This window comes from Mustela erminea, chromosome 19 (assembly GCF_009829155.1).
Source record: "Mustela erminea isolate mMusErm1 chromosome 19, mMusErm1.Pri, whole genome shotgun sequence".
NCBI classification, from domain to species: domain Eukaryota; kingdom Metazoa; phylum Chordata; class Mammalia; order Carnivora; family Mustelidae; genus Mustela; species Mustela erminea.
In genome coordinates, this window is record NC_045632.1 from 32914172 (window position 1) to 32929784 (window position 15613).

The following is a 15613-nucleotide window of genomic DNA, read 5'->3' on the forward strand; positions in this document are numbered from 1 at the left end:
GGCCTCCCAGAGGAGGTGACATTGGAGAAGGCCTTGAAGGGTATTGGTGGTTTGTAGCCTCTGAGTGTGGAGTGCAGTGGAGGACGGCAGGGACGAGTTCTGGGTGCCCTTGAAGCTCTCTCAGCTCCCAACCCTGGCCACACTTTATTGTGACTGTGCTTGTAATCCTGTCACTGGTGCTAGAATGTAAGCCCCCCGACACACACACACACAAGGCATCGTGTGCTGGTGAGGCCCAGGATGAACCTGCTCCCAGAGGACCCTCACTGAGGGACAAATGATCTGGGTGCAGGAAGAACATCTTCCCAAGCTGTCCCCTCTTCCATGGAAACAGTTCTGCCTTCTTTGTCTTATAAGGATGTGGAATTGGGGGCGGGGAACCTCCGTCCCCTGGGACCTGGTCTACTATGTTTTCATTTGGTCTAACTTGACCTTCAGGTAGATCCTAATGACTTAGATTAGATTCTAATTAGCAGTTGGTCATTTTCTGTGCGATTCTATTTATTGTTTCTTCATGGTTGATCGAAGAAGGAATGCCAGTGTTCTCCAACCTCATTTTTCTGGTAGTTGTTTGTTTTCCTTACTTTCAAACACCTCACTTCTTATTGAAGGACACCACATTGTAAAGAAGTGCATATCACTGAGGGGTTTGGTTCCAGAATGCCACAGATGGAACGCAGCCATATTACCAGCGCCCAGATCTAGAAACGTGACTGACTAGTGTCCCAGAAATTCCTGTAGCATCTTTTCCCATTCTCTCCCACCTAGGGAGCACCTGCCTTTCCTGACTTCTAACTCCTGGGGTGAGTTTTGCCTGTTGTAGTTTATATGAGAGGCATTAGACAGAAGGTACCAACTTCTTTGGATTTGCTTTTGAGTTCTCACAGAATTTTGTGTGAGCGGTCCATTCATAGAGAACTGGTTGCTTCATGATATCTCATTTTATGAATGTGTCATGATTTATCCATTCTACTGTGGATGGGTATTTGAGTATTTTTTCAGTTTGAGGTGATCGTGATTCATGCTGCTAGGAACATTCTAGAATATGTGTTTTGGTGAGCATATGTACACTTTCCTGTTAAGTGAATATCCAGGAATGGAGTGGCCAGGGCACGTGATATGCCTACCTTTAGCTTTAGTGGTTCTTCCCAAAGAGAAGGAATGTTTGTTCTCATCTTCGTCCCTAGACAGTTTAAACTCAACAACGTGAACATTTGGGATTGGATGATTCCTTGCTGTTAGAGGCTGTCCTGTGCATTGTAGGACGATACCGGTCACAATCCTCCAGATGCCAGGAGCACAGCATTGTCCCCCGAGTTGGGGGGGTAAGTTCAGAGTTACCCCATTGCTCCTATTGAGAACCACTGCTCCAAGCTGTGAGTTCTTGAAAGGCCGGAACTTTCCTGTTATTTCCCACCAACTCCCCAGGACCAACATGCTGGTGGCATTCAAGAGATTTGTGTTACTGTTTTGAAAACAGAGGTGAGCAGGAAGAATTTGACAGATGATCTGTTGACCCAGGGAAGGCCCATCCCCAGCACTGGCCACCGCTGTGCAGGACAGGCCCACACAAGGCACGGCAGTGGCTGGTGCAGCCCAAGGCCAGTCTCCATCAGTGAGAGCTTGGGGGGGACTGGCCAGTGGTGCCACAGCCTCGGTCATCCTGCCTGACGCCACCGTCTCCCCGGCCCCTCCCCTCTCCTCCGGGCAGGCGTGGCGTCCTGCACCTGCACGAGAGCAGTGGGATCCATGACATTGGCCTCCCCCAGTGGCAGCTGTCGCTCTGTCTGATGGTCGTCGTGGTCATCCTGTTTTTCAGCCTCTGGAAAGGTGTGAAGACATCAGGAAAGGTAATGTCTTTGTTTCTATTTAAGTTGGAACGTTGGCCTGAAAAAGAAGTTCTTTTTTTTGTCTAACTGTCACTAGATAATTGGTAAAAAGCCAGGTTGGGAGTGGAGGTATAGAGCCTGGCTTTGCCTCGTCCTCATCCCCCACGCCCAGCTTGGCCATTGGCTGACTGGGAGGCCTGCAACAAGTCCCTTCACTTCCCAAAGCCCAAGGCTCCCCAACATCAGGGGTAGGGCGTGCAGCAGGGTTCCACACTTCTCTACCAAAGCTTGTGGGGATTGGGACATCCCAAGGGTCTTGGGGAAAAGCTAAAGTGACTTATTGACATGTATTTGACAAATCACAAATTCTGGTCTAAAATCTGATGCCCGTTTGCATCCTTCTCTGGGATATAACCATTTCCTTCACTATCAAATCCGTATGCTTCAGCTGGCAAAGTTCTGAGTGACTGCGAGGGTCTAGGTTTCCTGGGGGGAGGGGCACAGGGAGGGGAGGGGCGGGGCCACCAGTGTCTGCATTCTGACCTGAGTGACACATCCCCCTGCCCCTGGATTCGGTCCCTCAGGGGAGAGTATATGCATCTCATGACCCATATTGATTTTGAGCCCAGGAATGTCAGAACAACCCCATTTGGACCCTATGGGGTCCATGGGGGGTTTGATTGTCCTCAAGAGGCTGTAGTTGAGAAATGCTCTTTCAGTGCTGTGATTAGCTACTGCTGTGTAACAAAATACCCAAGACATAGTGATATTAAAGAACCATTTTGTTACCTCTTGTGATGCTGGGGTTGACTGAGATCCAATAGGCCTTCTGCTCCATGTGATGTGGCTTGGCTCCTTATCTGGGGGCTTGGTTGAGCTGGAATGTCCAAGATGGCGCACACTCAGGGATCGTAGTTGGTGCTGGCTGGGAGCCCAGCTGCAGCCATCAACCAGAGTGTCTTGGGTCGTTTCCACAAAACCTGTCCAAATGGCTTGGGCTTCTCACAGCATGGCGGCTGTGTTCCAAGAGCAGTTCCAAGCAGACAAGCCCCAGTGTGCAAGTAGCTCTTCCCGTCTCTGCTTGCGTCATGTTTGCTGTTGACCCAACGGCCAAGATAAATCTTGTGGTAAAGCCCAGAGTCCATGTGGGTGGGGACTAACCCAGGTGCAGATTCACTGGGGGTCACGAGGCAACAGTCTACCATAATCAGGGAGGTGTGACTTTGTGAGAAGCCCCACTGGACAAATGATGGGACAAGTGGCTTGTGTCAGGGTGATCCCTGGTATTCCTAGAGTCCTTGGCCATGCCTTTGAGAAAAAGGATAGTGGTAGGAGACCAGCAGCCAGTATGTCAAGAAAGACTTGACATGGAACTTCCTCTCGGCATGATGAAGACACAGTGTCTGCCCCAGGAGGACCCCACCACCAAAATTGCAGACCAGGGCTGCGAGCAATTCTGAGATAGGGCAAAACTAGGTGAGGACTGCTACCGTCCCAGCACCTTGCACGTAGTAGGTCTTCGGTAAGTATTTAGTGAAGGATTCATGAGAAAAGGAGGGAAGGTACAAAGAAAGGAAAGAGGTGCATGGATCATAGGTTGGGGAGCCTCCCTGAGTGTTCTTTTGAATTCAGTGCAACACGTTTAGTGTCTGTGTACACCTACTATGTGCAAGGCTTGATGCTAGTACTAGTGGCATAGGAATAGATGAGACAGGGTCCTTCCACGGCTTATCCTCTTCTGGGCATTACAGACAGGCATGGTCACCCAGTGGGACTAGTTTCTTGAGTCTTCATCTAGAGACACGTATGTCTCCCTCAACATAAACAGTGATGGTCACAAGCTGTACACACACTAGTCTATGTCTTGCTTTTTTTTTTTTTTTTTAATTTTTTGACCTTCCCTTAGAGGTCATTTCATACCAGGTACTCGGGTTGCGTTTTAACTGAAGCACAAACTGGATGTTTCAGCGGTCCTTAAATCAAGTTAGCGGATTACCACCATTTTTTGACAAGGAGACGGATTGGACGCATCTAGTCAAGGCAGAGCTGGCTTGTGGAGTTTGGATTTTAGCTCTAGCAATCCGCGTGTTTGCATGTGTTTTGTGTTAGTGTGCAAGGGGTTTATTACCATGAGTTGTCGTGGTGAAAAAAGTGAGAGATCCTGCATCAGCGTTCGCTCTTGGAGCTAAGGACCATGGAGAAGGTGGCATTTGGCCCAGGTCGCTAAGGACAGGAGTGTATAGAGACAAGGCAGAAGGAGAGGGTTTTTGGTAGGAGGAACTGCCTAAGTAAAGCCACAGAGGAGCCGAAGCCCTGGGCCAGCCTCGTCCAGCCCCTCTGCGCCTTTCCTGGGTATCAGGAGCAGGTGGCAGAATTGCAGAAGGGCTTCTGGCCTGGGCATGAGGCCCCCACAGCTCCTGATACTCTGTTTCAAGATGAAATGCCCTGTAGCCATCGCCAGAGTTGGTACAGCCGGTTCCACCTACTGTAGCCCTTCCTCGGGAGCAGAGCCGGAGTTCTCTGCTGGGAGACGATGATAAGAAGACGCAGGGCTGAGCATGCTCAGCTCCTCTGTGCAAATGCTCCTTCAGGGAGTCACGCCCTCCTCTTCGGGGTGTAAGGAGGGGCAGGTGTCGGGAAGGCTGCCCTGGGAACCCCCCCAGGTGGAAACGCGTCAAACTGCAGCCACAGCCTACATTTCCCGTAAAACCCCCCCAAAAGAAGCCACGTTCCACATTTTGCGTAAATCTCCCAGCGTTCTGGCAGCTGAACAGGGAAGGGCCCCTGGCATCCCCTGGGGAGGGAGCTTTCCAGAATGCGGGACCTCACTCAGGACATTCCGCTGCCCTGTCTTGAATTGTTTTTATAAACTGGCTGGCGAGAAACTCGAGAGCGTTGCTTCTTTCTGCTTAGGCTGTATCTGGAACAGGACGGAGTTTTTCTTAGCTGGCTTCCACAGCCTCCTCGGAGCAGCCCGAAATGAATTGCAAATGTTCACACTTCCCGTCTTGGAAAGTGGAGGCTCCGTGCCTGGGAGGAGATGTGACTCCACCTCCGCAGCTGGGAGGGTGGGGGGTGGGGCACAGTCTGAATCAGGGAAAGGGGTGACCCCACACTGCACACGCTGACCTCAGCCCACTGACAACCTCCGGGTTGAGGGCAGAGGTCTGAGTGGGGAGTTAGTTACCCCCAGAGAGTCCGTTGGAGTCAGCACGCACACACTGAGGCTTGCAATCCTGGAGTCCTGTCTGCCTCCCCCATCTCCGGAGTCCTTGGCTGAACTTGGCTCTTGGATGATAAGCCTGGTCACTGAGCCCCTAAATGTCAGACTGGAAGGCACACAGAGGCCATCTATTCCACGTGGCCTGTACACACCGGGAGGCCGAGGCCTGGAGGGACACAGAGTGTCAACCACAGTCTTGAACAGGGCCAGAACTTGGCCTTGGCTCCTAGATCTACAGTAGAATGAGTGATTAAGAACATGGCTTTGTGGCCAGACACCTGGGTTGGAGTCCAGGCACCACTCTTTCCTGCTGAATGACCTTGGAATTAAGGCTGCTCCCTACTGAGGGCTGTTAATAATTGTGGCCACTGGCAGGATGGAGGAGAGGTCCTTGGTGCAGGGCTGGCAGGTGGAAATTGCTCAATAAAGGATCCTCATCCTGCCTTTGACTCCGCCTGCGGCCCCCACTTCCAGGGTTCTGTCCCCGCCTCAGAAGTTTGCAGACTCCGCTGCCCCACTCTGTGTAACTGGGGGAGGGGTGGGCCCGGGCTCCTACCTGCTCTGTTTACATATTGGACTAAATTTTCAGAAATCTTGAGCTCCCCTCTGCCTGCAGATAAATCAAGACAACAGAACGGGCTGGGAGCTGGGCCACCATATTCTGCCCGCGGCACAGCCAGGCTCTGGGCTGTTGGAGGGGATGGGAAAAGGCACAACATCCCTCAGATTTTAGCAAAGAGGGGTGGGGTTGGGGAGAAAGCTGGACCAATTTAAAAAAAAAAAAAAAACAACCTCAAGTTTTAGAATTTTTTTTTTTAAAGATTTTATTTATTTATTTGACAGGCAGAGATCACAAGTAGGCAGAGAGGCAGGCAGAGAGAGAGGAGGAAGCAGGCTCCCTGCTGAGCAGAGAGCCTGATGTGGGGCTCGATCCCAGGACCCTGAGATCATGACCTGAGCCGAAGGCAGAGGCTTTAACCCACTGAGCCACCCAGGCACCCCAAGTTTTAGAATTTTTAAATAGAAAGGTCATTTTGTTCCTTGTGAGTTTCAAGTCGTAATTCTATCCAAGTCTTCCCCCTGATGACTCCATGGGAGCTGGTCTGCCTGTCTTTAATGACCGAATCAGACCCAGTTATGGTGAAGCCTATCATCTGCTTATGAGCAGTGAAGAGGCTAAAATATTTACAGCTTGGTGGGTTTTTTTTTTTTAAATGTAACATCCGTACATTACCCCTCACCCCACAAATCTTGTATGTCTTCATTATTTGTGCAAATGTCCCTGAAACCCCGTTTGGAGGATCACACATTCTGAGTCATCAGAGGTTAAATCAACGCAGTTTTGAAGGGATAAAGCGCGGACATTTTTCATGCCTGTGTCGGAGGAGACCTTAGCGGTGACCCCAAGCAGTGCTTCTCAACCTTTAACACACATGAGATTCACAAGGAAGCCTTGTCAAAACTCAAGATTGCTGCGTCTCACCTTGGTAGTCCGATTCCATAGGCGTGGGGTGGGAGTTTGCCTTTCTGACAGGCTCCTAGGTGATGCTGATGTCTCTGGTCCATGGGCCTCCCCTAGATCTGGGTAATCCTTTGCTTAATGAATGGATCTCTGGTGAGATTTGCACACATTCAGTGGCGGGGACCTCACCATCTCCCCATCTCCCTGGGAAACTCATTCTGTCTTCAGGGAGCTCTGTTCATTAGATCTTCTTTGTTGTGATTATCAGCCATTGGTTTGAGTTTGGCACCCTGGAACCAACCACTTCTTAGCCCTTTATCCATAGAAACAGGAAGTGGGTGAGAAGTTGGATTTGAGGTGATGGAAAGCACTGGCCTCCCTTAGGGACTGAGGACACTTGACTAAACAATGGGCTGCTCGTCCCTCCTTTTATGTCCTGCTAAGAGACTGGCCAAGTCTGGCTTCTTGTGGCCAGAGATGCAATGAAATTTAAAATTTTGAGAGCTTGTCAGAGCCCAAGCGTCCCTTCTCTTTGTCCAGTGTGCATACTGGGCATGCGTTTGTAGGAGCTAGTGACTGGCCAAGGATCCAGGGGCCTTCCTTTTTGCACAAGATTTTAGGCAGCTGAACTCACTTCTGCCAACAATTCCGAGAACTTTCCATAAGACCCAGATGGTTTCACTTTCAGTACATGTGCATAGACAAGATAAGCTCCCCTTTCTTGATGCTTTGCTGCCTTCAGGGTCAACTCAGTCATGTCCTGATGTTTCTTGTGTGCTGATATGTTCCCAGTTAAATCCACATTTGAGCCTCAGACATGGCTAATGAGTGCTGCCTGTGGATCCCTTGGGAGATTCCTTGGAGTCAGACCTGAGGATGCTTTTTGATGGGTGGAGTATGGTCTCACCTGGCCTGTGGGGCTGGCCATGGGGCCTGCAGCTGGTGCCAGGAGTTGCAGGGGAACACAGCAGTTAGGACCCACTGCAAAGGTACATGAGGGCTCCTCGCATACCTGTCACCAAGGAGTTAGACCTATTGGTCCCAGTTTAGGAGAATAAATCCAGGATTAATGTGAGGCCAATCAACGAGATGCAATGGCTGTGCTTTTCAAGGCATGTTTTCCTCCTTACTTGGTTTTGACAGTTTGTCCTCCCATTCCTGCACTTCTGAAAGAAAACAGACCAACAAAGCCTCTACCCCCTCCTGCACAGAGCAGGGGAAGGATGGAGGAACAACTGGATAACATGAAACAGAGGAACCTGATTCCTCTTCTGGTTCCCTCAGAAGACCTGAACAACCACTGACACATTTAATTATTCCCTGACTCATTTGCTCATTCATTCACTTGCGCATTCTTTCATTTGTTCTTGGACTAACATGGTCATCCACTAATCCTCGAATATCACTGACTCGCTTATATGTCTACCCATCCATATACTCAACAATTTACTTACCCAACCATCCATCTACCATTTAACTATCTACCCAACTGTATATCTAGCCATCCAGTCATCCGTCCATCCAATCATTTATCTATACAACTGTTCAATCATCCATCCATCCATCCATCTACCCAATCATTCATCTTTGTAACTGTCCAATCATCCATCCATCTACCCCAACCATACATGCAATTATTCATCCATACAACCGTCCAGTCATCTATCCATCCATCCATCCAACCATCCATCCCTCCATCCATCTACCCAGTCATTCATCTGTGTAACTGTTCAGTAATCCATCCATCCATCTACCCGTCCAACCATCCATCCAATCATTCATCTATACAACTGTCCAGTCATCCATCTATCCATCCATCCAACAATCCAGTCATTCATCTATGCATCTGTCCAATTATCTAGCCCTCTATCTAACAAATGTTTTATAAATACTCATGTATGTCATGTGCATGATACAAGTTTGAAAAATATTGGGATATTGCTTCCAAGGAGTCCCTGGTTTAATGGGAAAGACAGACAATGAGGATAATCCCAGTCCTTCCATGTAAATATGGAAAACAGAACTTTGTTTTTCACATTTCATTTTTTGTATTGAGCCCATATCTTTCTGGCCCAGGAAAGAATTTTACCCTTGGTCATGTTTCAGGGCTTCCATATTCTCCCCAGGGATGTGTGAAGATTCTAGAGGCTGCCTAGTGCCAGGGCTTTGAGAAGAGGGACCCTCTGGTCCTTAAGTCCTGTGTCCTCTTCTTTTTTGGCTGAGTCTTCTTTAGTCTGGCTAACCCAGGCCCGAGCAGATTTTTTGCTGAGGTGCAGCCTCCTTTCCACAAGGCTCTCCAGGGCTACAGCTGTCTAGAGCAGTGATGTTTGACCTTGACCTTGACCAGTTGCATCACCAGGGAAGGGGGAAGCTTTCAAAACCTACCAAAGTAGAGGCCTCACTACAGACTGATTAAATTAGAAACCCAGAGACTAGGAGCTGAACTTTGACATTCTAAACTATAAATTTGCCCAGAGTACTCTAATGTGTAGTCAGGAGTGAGCAGGGACAGCGACAGAGCCCATACAACCTTCCTCTCTCCCTCCTTTTGGTCTCTGTTCTTCCACTTTCAGCAAGGGGGTAAGAAAAATGTCGCTTTTAAGTCTGGGGCTAATCTCTTTCGGTATGGGTTTCTGGAAGAGACGGTCTGTCTTTGTCCTAAATCCGACCCAAGATAAAGAAGAGTCAGAGACTCTGCTTCCTGCCCCACCACAGCCCTTCTTGGACAACGAATCCCTTCTTGGGCAATGAGTTGGGAGGATATGTATGAAGGAAGGTACAGGAGGTGGAGAGAGGAGTCGGGGGAGGGAGTGCGGGTGGAGAAATCAAGGTGGGCATGCTTAGATCTGCCTGGGGCAACCTGAGGGTGTCAGTAGAGGCAGCTCAGAGAAGAGGAGGAGTTGGGAGCCCTGAGAACCTCGTCCCTGTCCTGGCTGCCCTTCACTTCTGGAGCAGGGCCACCTGTGTGAGTGGACTCCCACCTGTTCTGGGCTACCCGAGGGAGTGGCCTGGCCAAGAGATGGAGCCTGGGGCTTGCACACAGGGTGAAGGAAAGTTTGGGGAGGGCACACCTGGCTCCCTGGGCAAGGACCTGACCCCACGGCCCCGCCCTCTGTCCACTGCCAGGTGGTGTGGATCACAGCCACGCTGCCCTACCTCGTGCTCTTCGTGCTCCTGGTCCATGGCATCACGCTGCCTGGCGCCTCGAACGGCATCAATGCCTACCTGCACATCGACTTCTACCGCCTGAAAGAGGCCACGGTCAGTGCCTGGGACTGTCCACCTTTAGGCCAGGGTTGGGGAGGGTTCTTGGGGCAAGCAATGGCAGGAAATCTGATCCTAGATTGGCCACAAATCTGTGGCAGAGCCTGGGACAGAGGACAGAGTGTTCCCTCTCTGGGCCACAACTTCACAGTCCGACCAATGCCGTTTGATTTGCACCTGATGATCTCCCAGCTCAGATGACCCAGGATTCTGTGGCCCCACATAGTGTCCTCTGCAGACCCCTCTTTCCAAGGGGAGCAGCACTCTGTCCCAGGTCCTGATGCCTGCCATGGCCTCTCAGTTCCCCCCACCCCAGCCACCCCAACCCTAATTCCATGATCTGGTCCGCCATGGCCTCCTAGCTGCCCCCACCCCAGCCACCCCAGCCCTAATTCCACATCTGGTCCCCAACTCTGTCCTCTGCTGCCATTCCATGATGTGGGCAATCTGGACCCTGCTGACTACCCCACCATGCTGCCCCAGCCTCTTCCAGCCCACTGTCCTGTGAGAGACACAGACAAAATACAGGTGGGATGAATATGGAGGGGACCCCAAGGCAGCGGGATGAGTTGGGATCAGAGACAGCCGTGGAGGACCCGGTGCCTTGAGCATCTTCCAACCGTGGCCGAGGTCATTTCCGCATCCTCCCTGAAGCCCGCATCACTGACGACAGCTCAGCAATTCCCCTCACTCTTCCCGAAGGCTTCTTCACACTCTCTGAACACACAGCAATCCCAGCAGCGGGAACAACATGGGCTTAGGAGGGAGGCGTCCCCGTACGCACCTCCCATAGCTACGATGTCCCAACACACTGCAGTGTTCTCATCCAATAACTGAGGGGAAAACCTGCTTCCTTAGGAACTGTCAGAAAGATAATGGAGCTCAGGACTCGCATATTCTTATAAATCGTGAAACAAGTCGGAGTTCTATTTGTTCCCCACCTGTTCAAACACCCTGTCTTTCGGATGAATAGAAATTGAGCCCGCGTGATGCCTCAGGGAGCAGACCCCTCCTCCCCCATCAGATTGCTTCTCTTTTTCCACCTTCTGCTCGCAGCGTAGGGAAGCCAAGGATAACATGAGCCAGGTGATGCAAAACTCGAAAATTCAACTCGGTCCACGTGGGCGGGGTATAACTGTGCCCCCCTCGCAGATGTGCACACACGTGAAATTGACCAGGGCTAGAAATCGGGTGGGGGCAGTGCTCAGAGCTCCGGGCCTCAGACGTGTGCCTTCATCACCCAGAAGATGGAATAAGTAACCCCCGTGCCCTCCCTCCTCCCCCGAGGAGTCAGCACTGTGGGCTGGTGGAAGCTGCTGGGAATCCTCATCCCTTTTCCGAAGCTGCAGTCTGTGAAACTCCAGAGATGGTCCTACCCTTTGCCCTCACTCCATCCACATCCTAGCCTAGGCACCGTGAGTTTCATAACTTTCATTGAAAATCTGGACATCAGACTGAGCCTGTGAGTTTGTCCAGGCTGAGGTCATTCCGGGTCACCAAAGCCAGGGGCTTCTAGAGGGGTCTCTCTCCACCGAAGCTTGGAGCAGGCTTCTGGGGAGGGATTGTGTGGCTGCCCATCGCCGGTTCGGACCTCACTTCCTCAGATCTCAGACATCCCCGGGGCTCCAATTCCTTCCTGGAGCAGCCTTCCCGACCTCGAGGAAGCAGAGGTTGATGGCCCTTGTGTGCCTGTTTCAGGTCTGGATCGATGCGGCAACCCAGATATTTTTTTCCTTGGGGGCTGGATTTGGAGTCCTGATTGCCTTTGCCAGTTACAACAAATTTGACAACAACTGCTACAGGTGAGATCCTTATGAGGGCTCTGGAAAGCTCTGGATCCTGGGGCCTGACCCCTGGAGAGTAGGAGAGCGGGTTCTGGTCTGGAGCAAGTCAACCCCTCTTGGCTTTCTTCTTCTGTGAAATGAGGCAGAGCGGACCTTCTGTGAACTCCAGAGAGGGTGTTCTGTGAACTCTGACAAGACCTCTAGGGGGGCGGAGGGGTCCTAACCAATGTATCTCAGTGCAGGACAGCCCTTAAACATGCAAGGTCCTCACCTGGAAAGGTTGAGGCCACTGGAGGTGGCTGGGAGCTCATGGGGACGGGCTACTGGTGCAGAGGAGGGCTGTGTACAGGCTTTCGAGAGCAGACAGCACTGTCTGTCTGTCTAATGTCCAACAGGCAAAGGCTGGTCGCACAAGAGGTGAGGGCCTGGCAGGGTCAGAGGGGAGACCGCAGCGTGGGCCGAGGAGTCTGCACAGGGCAGCAGAGCCAGAAGATCACGTTGTAGCTCGGGTCTCACTCAGCACATGACACTGCCCCACTGTGGGCCCTGCGCTGTGCAGCCGTCAGACGGGGACACACCTGCTGCCCACTCCCTCCGAAGCTTCAGGCAGAATCATGCCGCCTCTAGAGCGAGACAGAGGGGGAGGGACACATGCCAGGGGGCCAGGCTGGAGAAGCGAGGTGATCAGCCAGGAGCGGGGGCTCAGCAGAAGCAGGGAGGGGAGTTAGGGGGGGAGCCTCGGAGGATCGCTGGTAGTCGGATGGGTGGACCCAGGGCAGCCAGCACGCACGGCGGGGAGAAATCTGAGAGGAGCCAGGGAGGTGGGCCTTTGGTGGGCCGGCAAGCTGACCGATCTGGAATGTTCCAAGACTGCGTGTTGGGGAGTCATGGAAAGGAAGCCAGGAAGGAAGGTTGGATCATCTCAACAAAGCTCCTAAAGGCCAGGTTGAGATGCCGAGAAGTGCTAGGGAGCTACAGGCAGTTTGCTGAAGAAGGAGGCCAGTTGGGTGATTCCCCAACAAGAGCTGGACACCAGCCCTTGATCTCCAAGTGGCCCCGACCCAGTGGGGCGCTGGGGTCCCTGCAGCAGCAGGAGGGGCTGGTGTTGGAGGTGGCTGTCCCATAGACGGTGCAAGGGCTCGGGGAGCAGGGCAGGGGAGTCTGGCCACTTGATCCCACAGTGCTCCTCTCCCCCAGGGACGCCCTGCTCACCAGCACCATCAACTGTGTCACCAGCTTCGTCTCTGGGTTCGCCATCTTCTCCATCCTCGGTTACATGGCCCATGAACACAAGGTCAACATTGAGGACGTGGCCACTGAAGGTGGGTGGGCAGACGTGGGAGGGGCTGAGAAAACCATCGTGCCCTTGGCCAGCGGCTTTCCTGTGGGTGGCTGAGGGAACAAGAGGGCTGGGCCTGGAACCTTCCACATGGTCCGTGTCATGGGCTTTCTCTGTGGCTGTGAGTGGGTGTTCCTGGCCCTCCTGGTTTCTGCCTGTGCCACAGAACCTTCCCGTGGGTCAGGCTAGGTGGACCTATTGTGAACCCCTATGCTGAGCTGTTGACATACCCTCATTAGTCCTCATGGGACTGCGAGACAAAGGGTAACTGACCCACTTTACAGGTGAGAAAGCAGAGATTCAAGCCATGGGAGTGGTCCAGGGTCACCCAGGTCATGAGCTGCCGTGCCAGCATTCAAAGCCTGAGCAGCCTGACCTTGAACCTGCCCTCCCCTACTGCTGCTCCTGCTCTGGCCAGGAGCTGGGGCCTGGGAGGGAACTCGCATAGGCCCTGAGGATCACGGACTTTTGAGAGTAAGAGGTTCTCTGAGGGCGTGTGAGGCGTGGGATCTGCAGCCTGTGGCCTGCTGCCGCCCGGGTTGGAGGTCTGCCCCCTCCGGGCATAACGGACAGCGAGCTGGGGCCAGCATCACCTGTCATCGCAGAACCTGGAATTGCTCGGCCCCAAGGGACCAGCCAAATATTGCAGCGGGGTCGGCCAGGCGAATGGGGCCTCGGCTACGCTTCCGCCATCCGCCTCCCAGACAGCTGGCCCAGCCCTTGAGGATGTCCTCCCTGCTTCTTCCAGGAGCTGGCCTGGTTTTCATCTTGTACCCAGAAGCCATTTCCACCCTGTCGGGATCCACATTCTGGGCGGTCGTGTTCTTCATCATGCTCCTGGCTCTGGGAATTGACAGCTCGGTGAGTGACCCTGTTCGGGAGACCGCGCCGCATACACCGTGGGGGCGGGGGTGGGGGACACCCTGGGCCTGACCTTCCCCACCCCCCAGCGACTCAACCTGAAGTGCCCACCTGATTGCTAGTCATTTCCAGGAAGTCCTAATTAAAGGCAGACCAGGAAGTGAGCTCCTCTAGGCCCAGGCTAAGGACCAGTAGAAACCCCAGGGGCATCACAGAAATCCACAAACACTCAGGGTCCTGTTGGTTTCTTAGAACCTTTTATTTTACGTAGGCCACATTCAATTTACCAACTTCTAGGTAAATCCAAGTCCCTTTGGAAGCCAGCTCACTTGTGACCGGCTCCCACCTCTGGCCCGTCACTTCCGCAAGTTTGCCAGAGTCTCAGGGTAGGGCTGGCGAAAGAGGGTCACCTCGCTGCCTCTTCCTTTCAGTCGGTAGGTCTGCCGGGGGCACTGTGTTAAGAAGGACTCTGAGGCCACTTGTAGGCTCACAGGAAGGAATCCCAATCGTGGTTAACACGGTCTGCCAGGGGCCCAAGGGGGTGTGGAGGAAGAGAGGGAAGCCATGTGTGCTTCTCACCTGCCATCCCAGGCTTGAGGTGTCCCTTAAGTGAGCACATGATTAGTACTCACTGGAGAGCCTTTCAGACTCTGAGAGGGGACATGCAAGGTGACCCCTTGCTTGACAGTTGAAAAGGCAGCCAGAAATCCTTGTCACAAACTGCTGCCTCAGGCTCCAACCGCTGGCAGCTCTACTCTCAGAGCTCTACTCTGAGCTTCCAGAAAGACTCTTACTCCTACACAAATAGGTGAGATGCGCGAGCAGTTTGGCATTTCATCGCTGCACCCTCCTGGGCTCATGGGCCCCGCTCAGGCGAGTGTGTGAGACAGCAGGCGGAGATCTGCTGTCCAGAGGGAGACAGGGGGTTTTCTCTTCAGCTTCTCCCACATAGTTCTGAGTTCTGAGCCGGGTTGAGAGCAGGGCAGAGCCGGGTGGGCGGGCTGACCCTCCTACCTGCTTCTCACCCCGCCTGGCTCTGTGCAGATGGGAGGCATGGAGGCCGTCATCACTGGCCTGGCGGACGACTTCCAGGTCCTGAAGAGACACCGGAAACTCTTCACGTTTGGGGTCACCTTTGGAACCTTCCTTCTGGCCCTGTTTTGCATTACCAAGGTGAGGAGGCGCTGGGCTCTGGGTCACCTGGAGCTCTGGAGGCTGCATTTCAATCCAGTCTGGTCAGGAATTCCCAGCCGTGGTGGTGGGGTGGGGTAGGGATTGGGGGGGGGGGTGCCGGGGTGAGCTCAGGGGAACCACAGTGGGACAGGCATCAGCCCTGCAGCCTGATTTCCCCAGGGCGACACCCCAGTGTCCTCAGTCTCCCACCTCTGAGCCTGAGGGATTCCAGGCGACTTTTCCAAACTGCTAATTTATTTGAGGGGAAGCCAAAGTCCCTTTGGAAGCCAGCTCACTTGTGACCGGCTCGAACACCCACCCTCAGCCCTCTGGAAGAGCACAAATATGCGACATTAAGACAATAAGCCCAGGACACTGACACCTGCCTTCACAAACAGGGTTCTGAGCCAGTGGGACAGGGGACGGGGGGCTGGGACGGATGTGGTAGTCGGTGGCCATTTCTGGGCAGGATGGCCTCACACTTTCTCCCTCCACGCCCAGGGAGGGATGTATGTGCTGACCCTGCTGGACACCTTCGCGGCGGGGACGTCCATTCTGTTTGCTGTGCTCATGGAAGCCATCGGTGTCTCCTGGTTCTATGGTATGTCGGCGGGCCCAGAGCACACGGGAAAGCCTTGGACACCACCCAGATATGCAAAGGGTTCTCCATTTCCTGGA

At 53.0% G+C, this 15613-nt stretch overlaps 1 protein-coding gene across 2 annotated transcripts in view; it reads left to right on the top strand.

Moving 5' to 3' along the window:
• SLC6A2 (solute carrier family 6 member 2) overlaps positions 1-15613 on the top strand; it is a 47591-nt gene that overhangs the window by 24510 nt on the left and 7468 nt on the right. For both annotated transcript variants that reach the window (XM_032324927.1, XM_032324926.1), the window contains exons 5-11: positions 1712-1850; positions 9641-9775; positions 11477-11580; positions 12760-12884; positions 13650-13762; positions 14807-14935; positions 15437-15536. In XM_032324927.1, coding sequence (XP_032180818.1) covers positions 1712-1850; positions 9641-9775; positions 11477-11580; positions 12760-12884; positions 13650-13762; positions 14807-14935; positions 15437-15536 — 845 coding nt within the window. The remainder of the gene's footprint in view (positions 1-1711; positions 1851-9640; positions 9776-11476; positions 11581-12759; positions 12885-13649; positions 13763-14806; positions 14936-15436; positions 15537-15613) is intronic.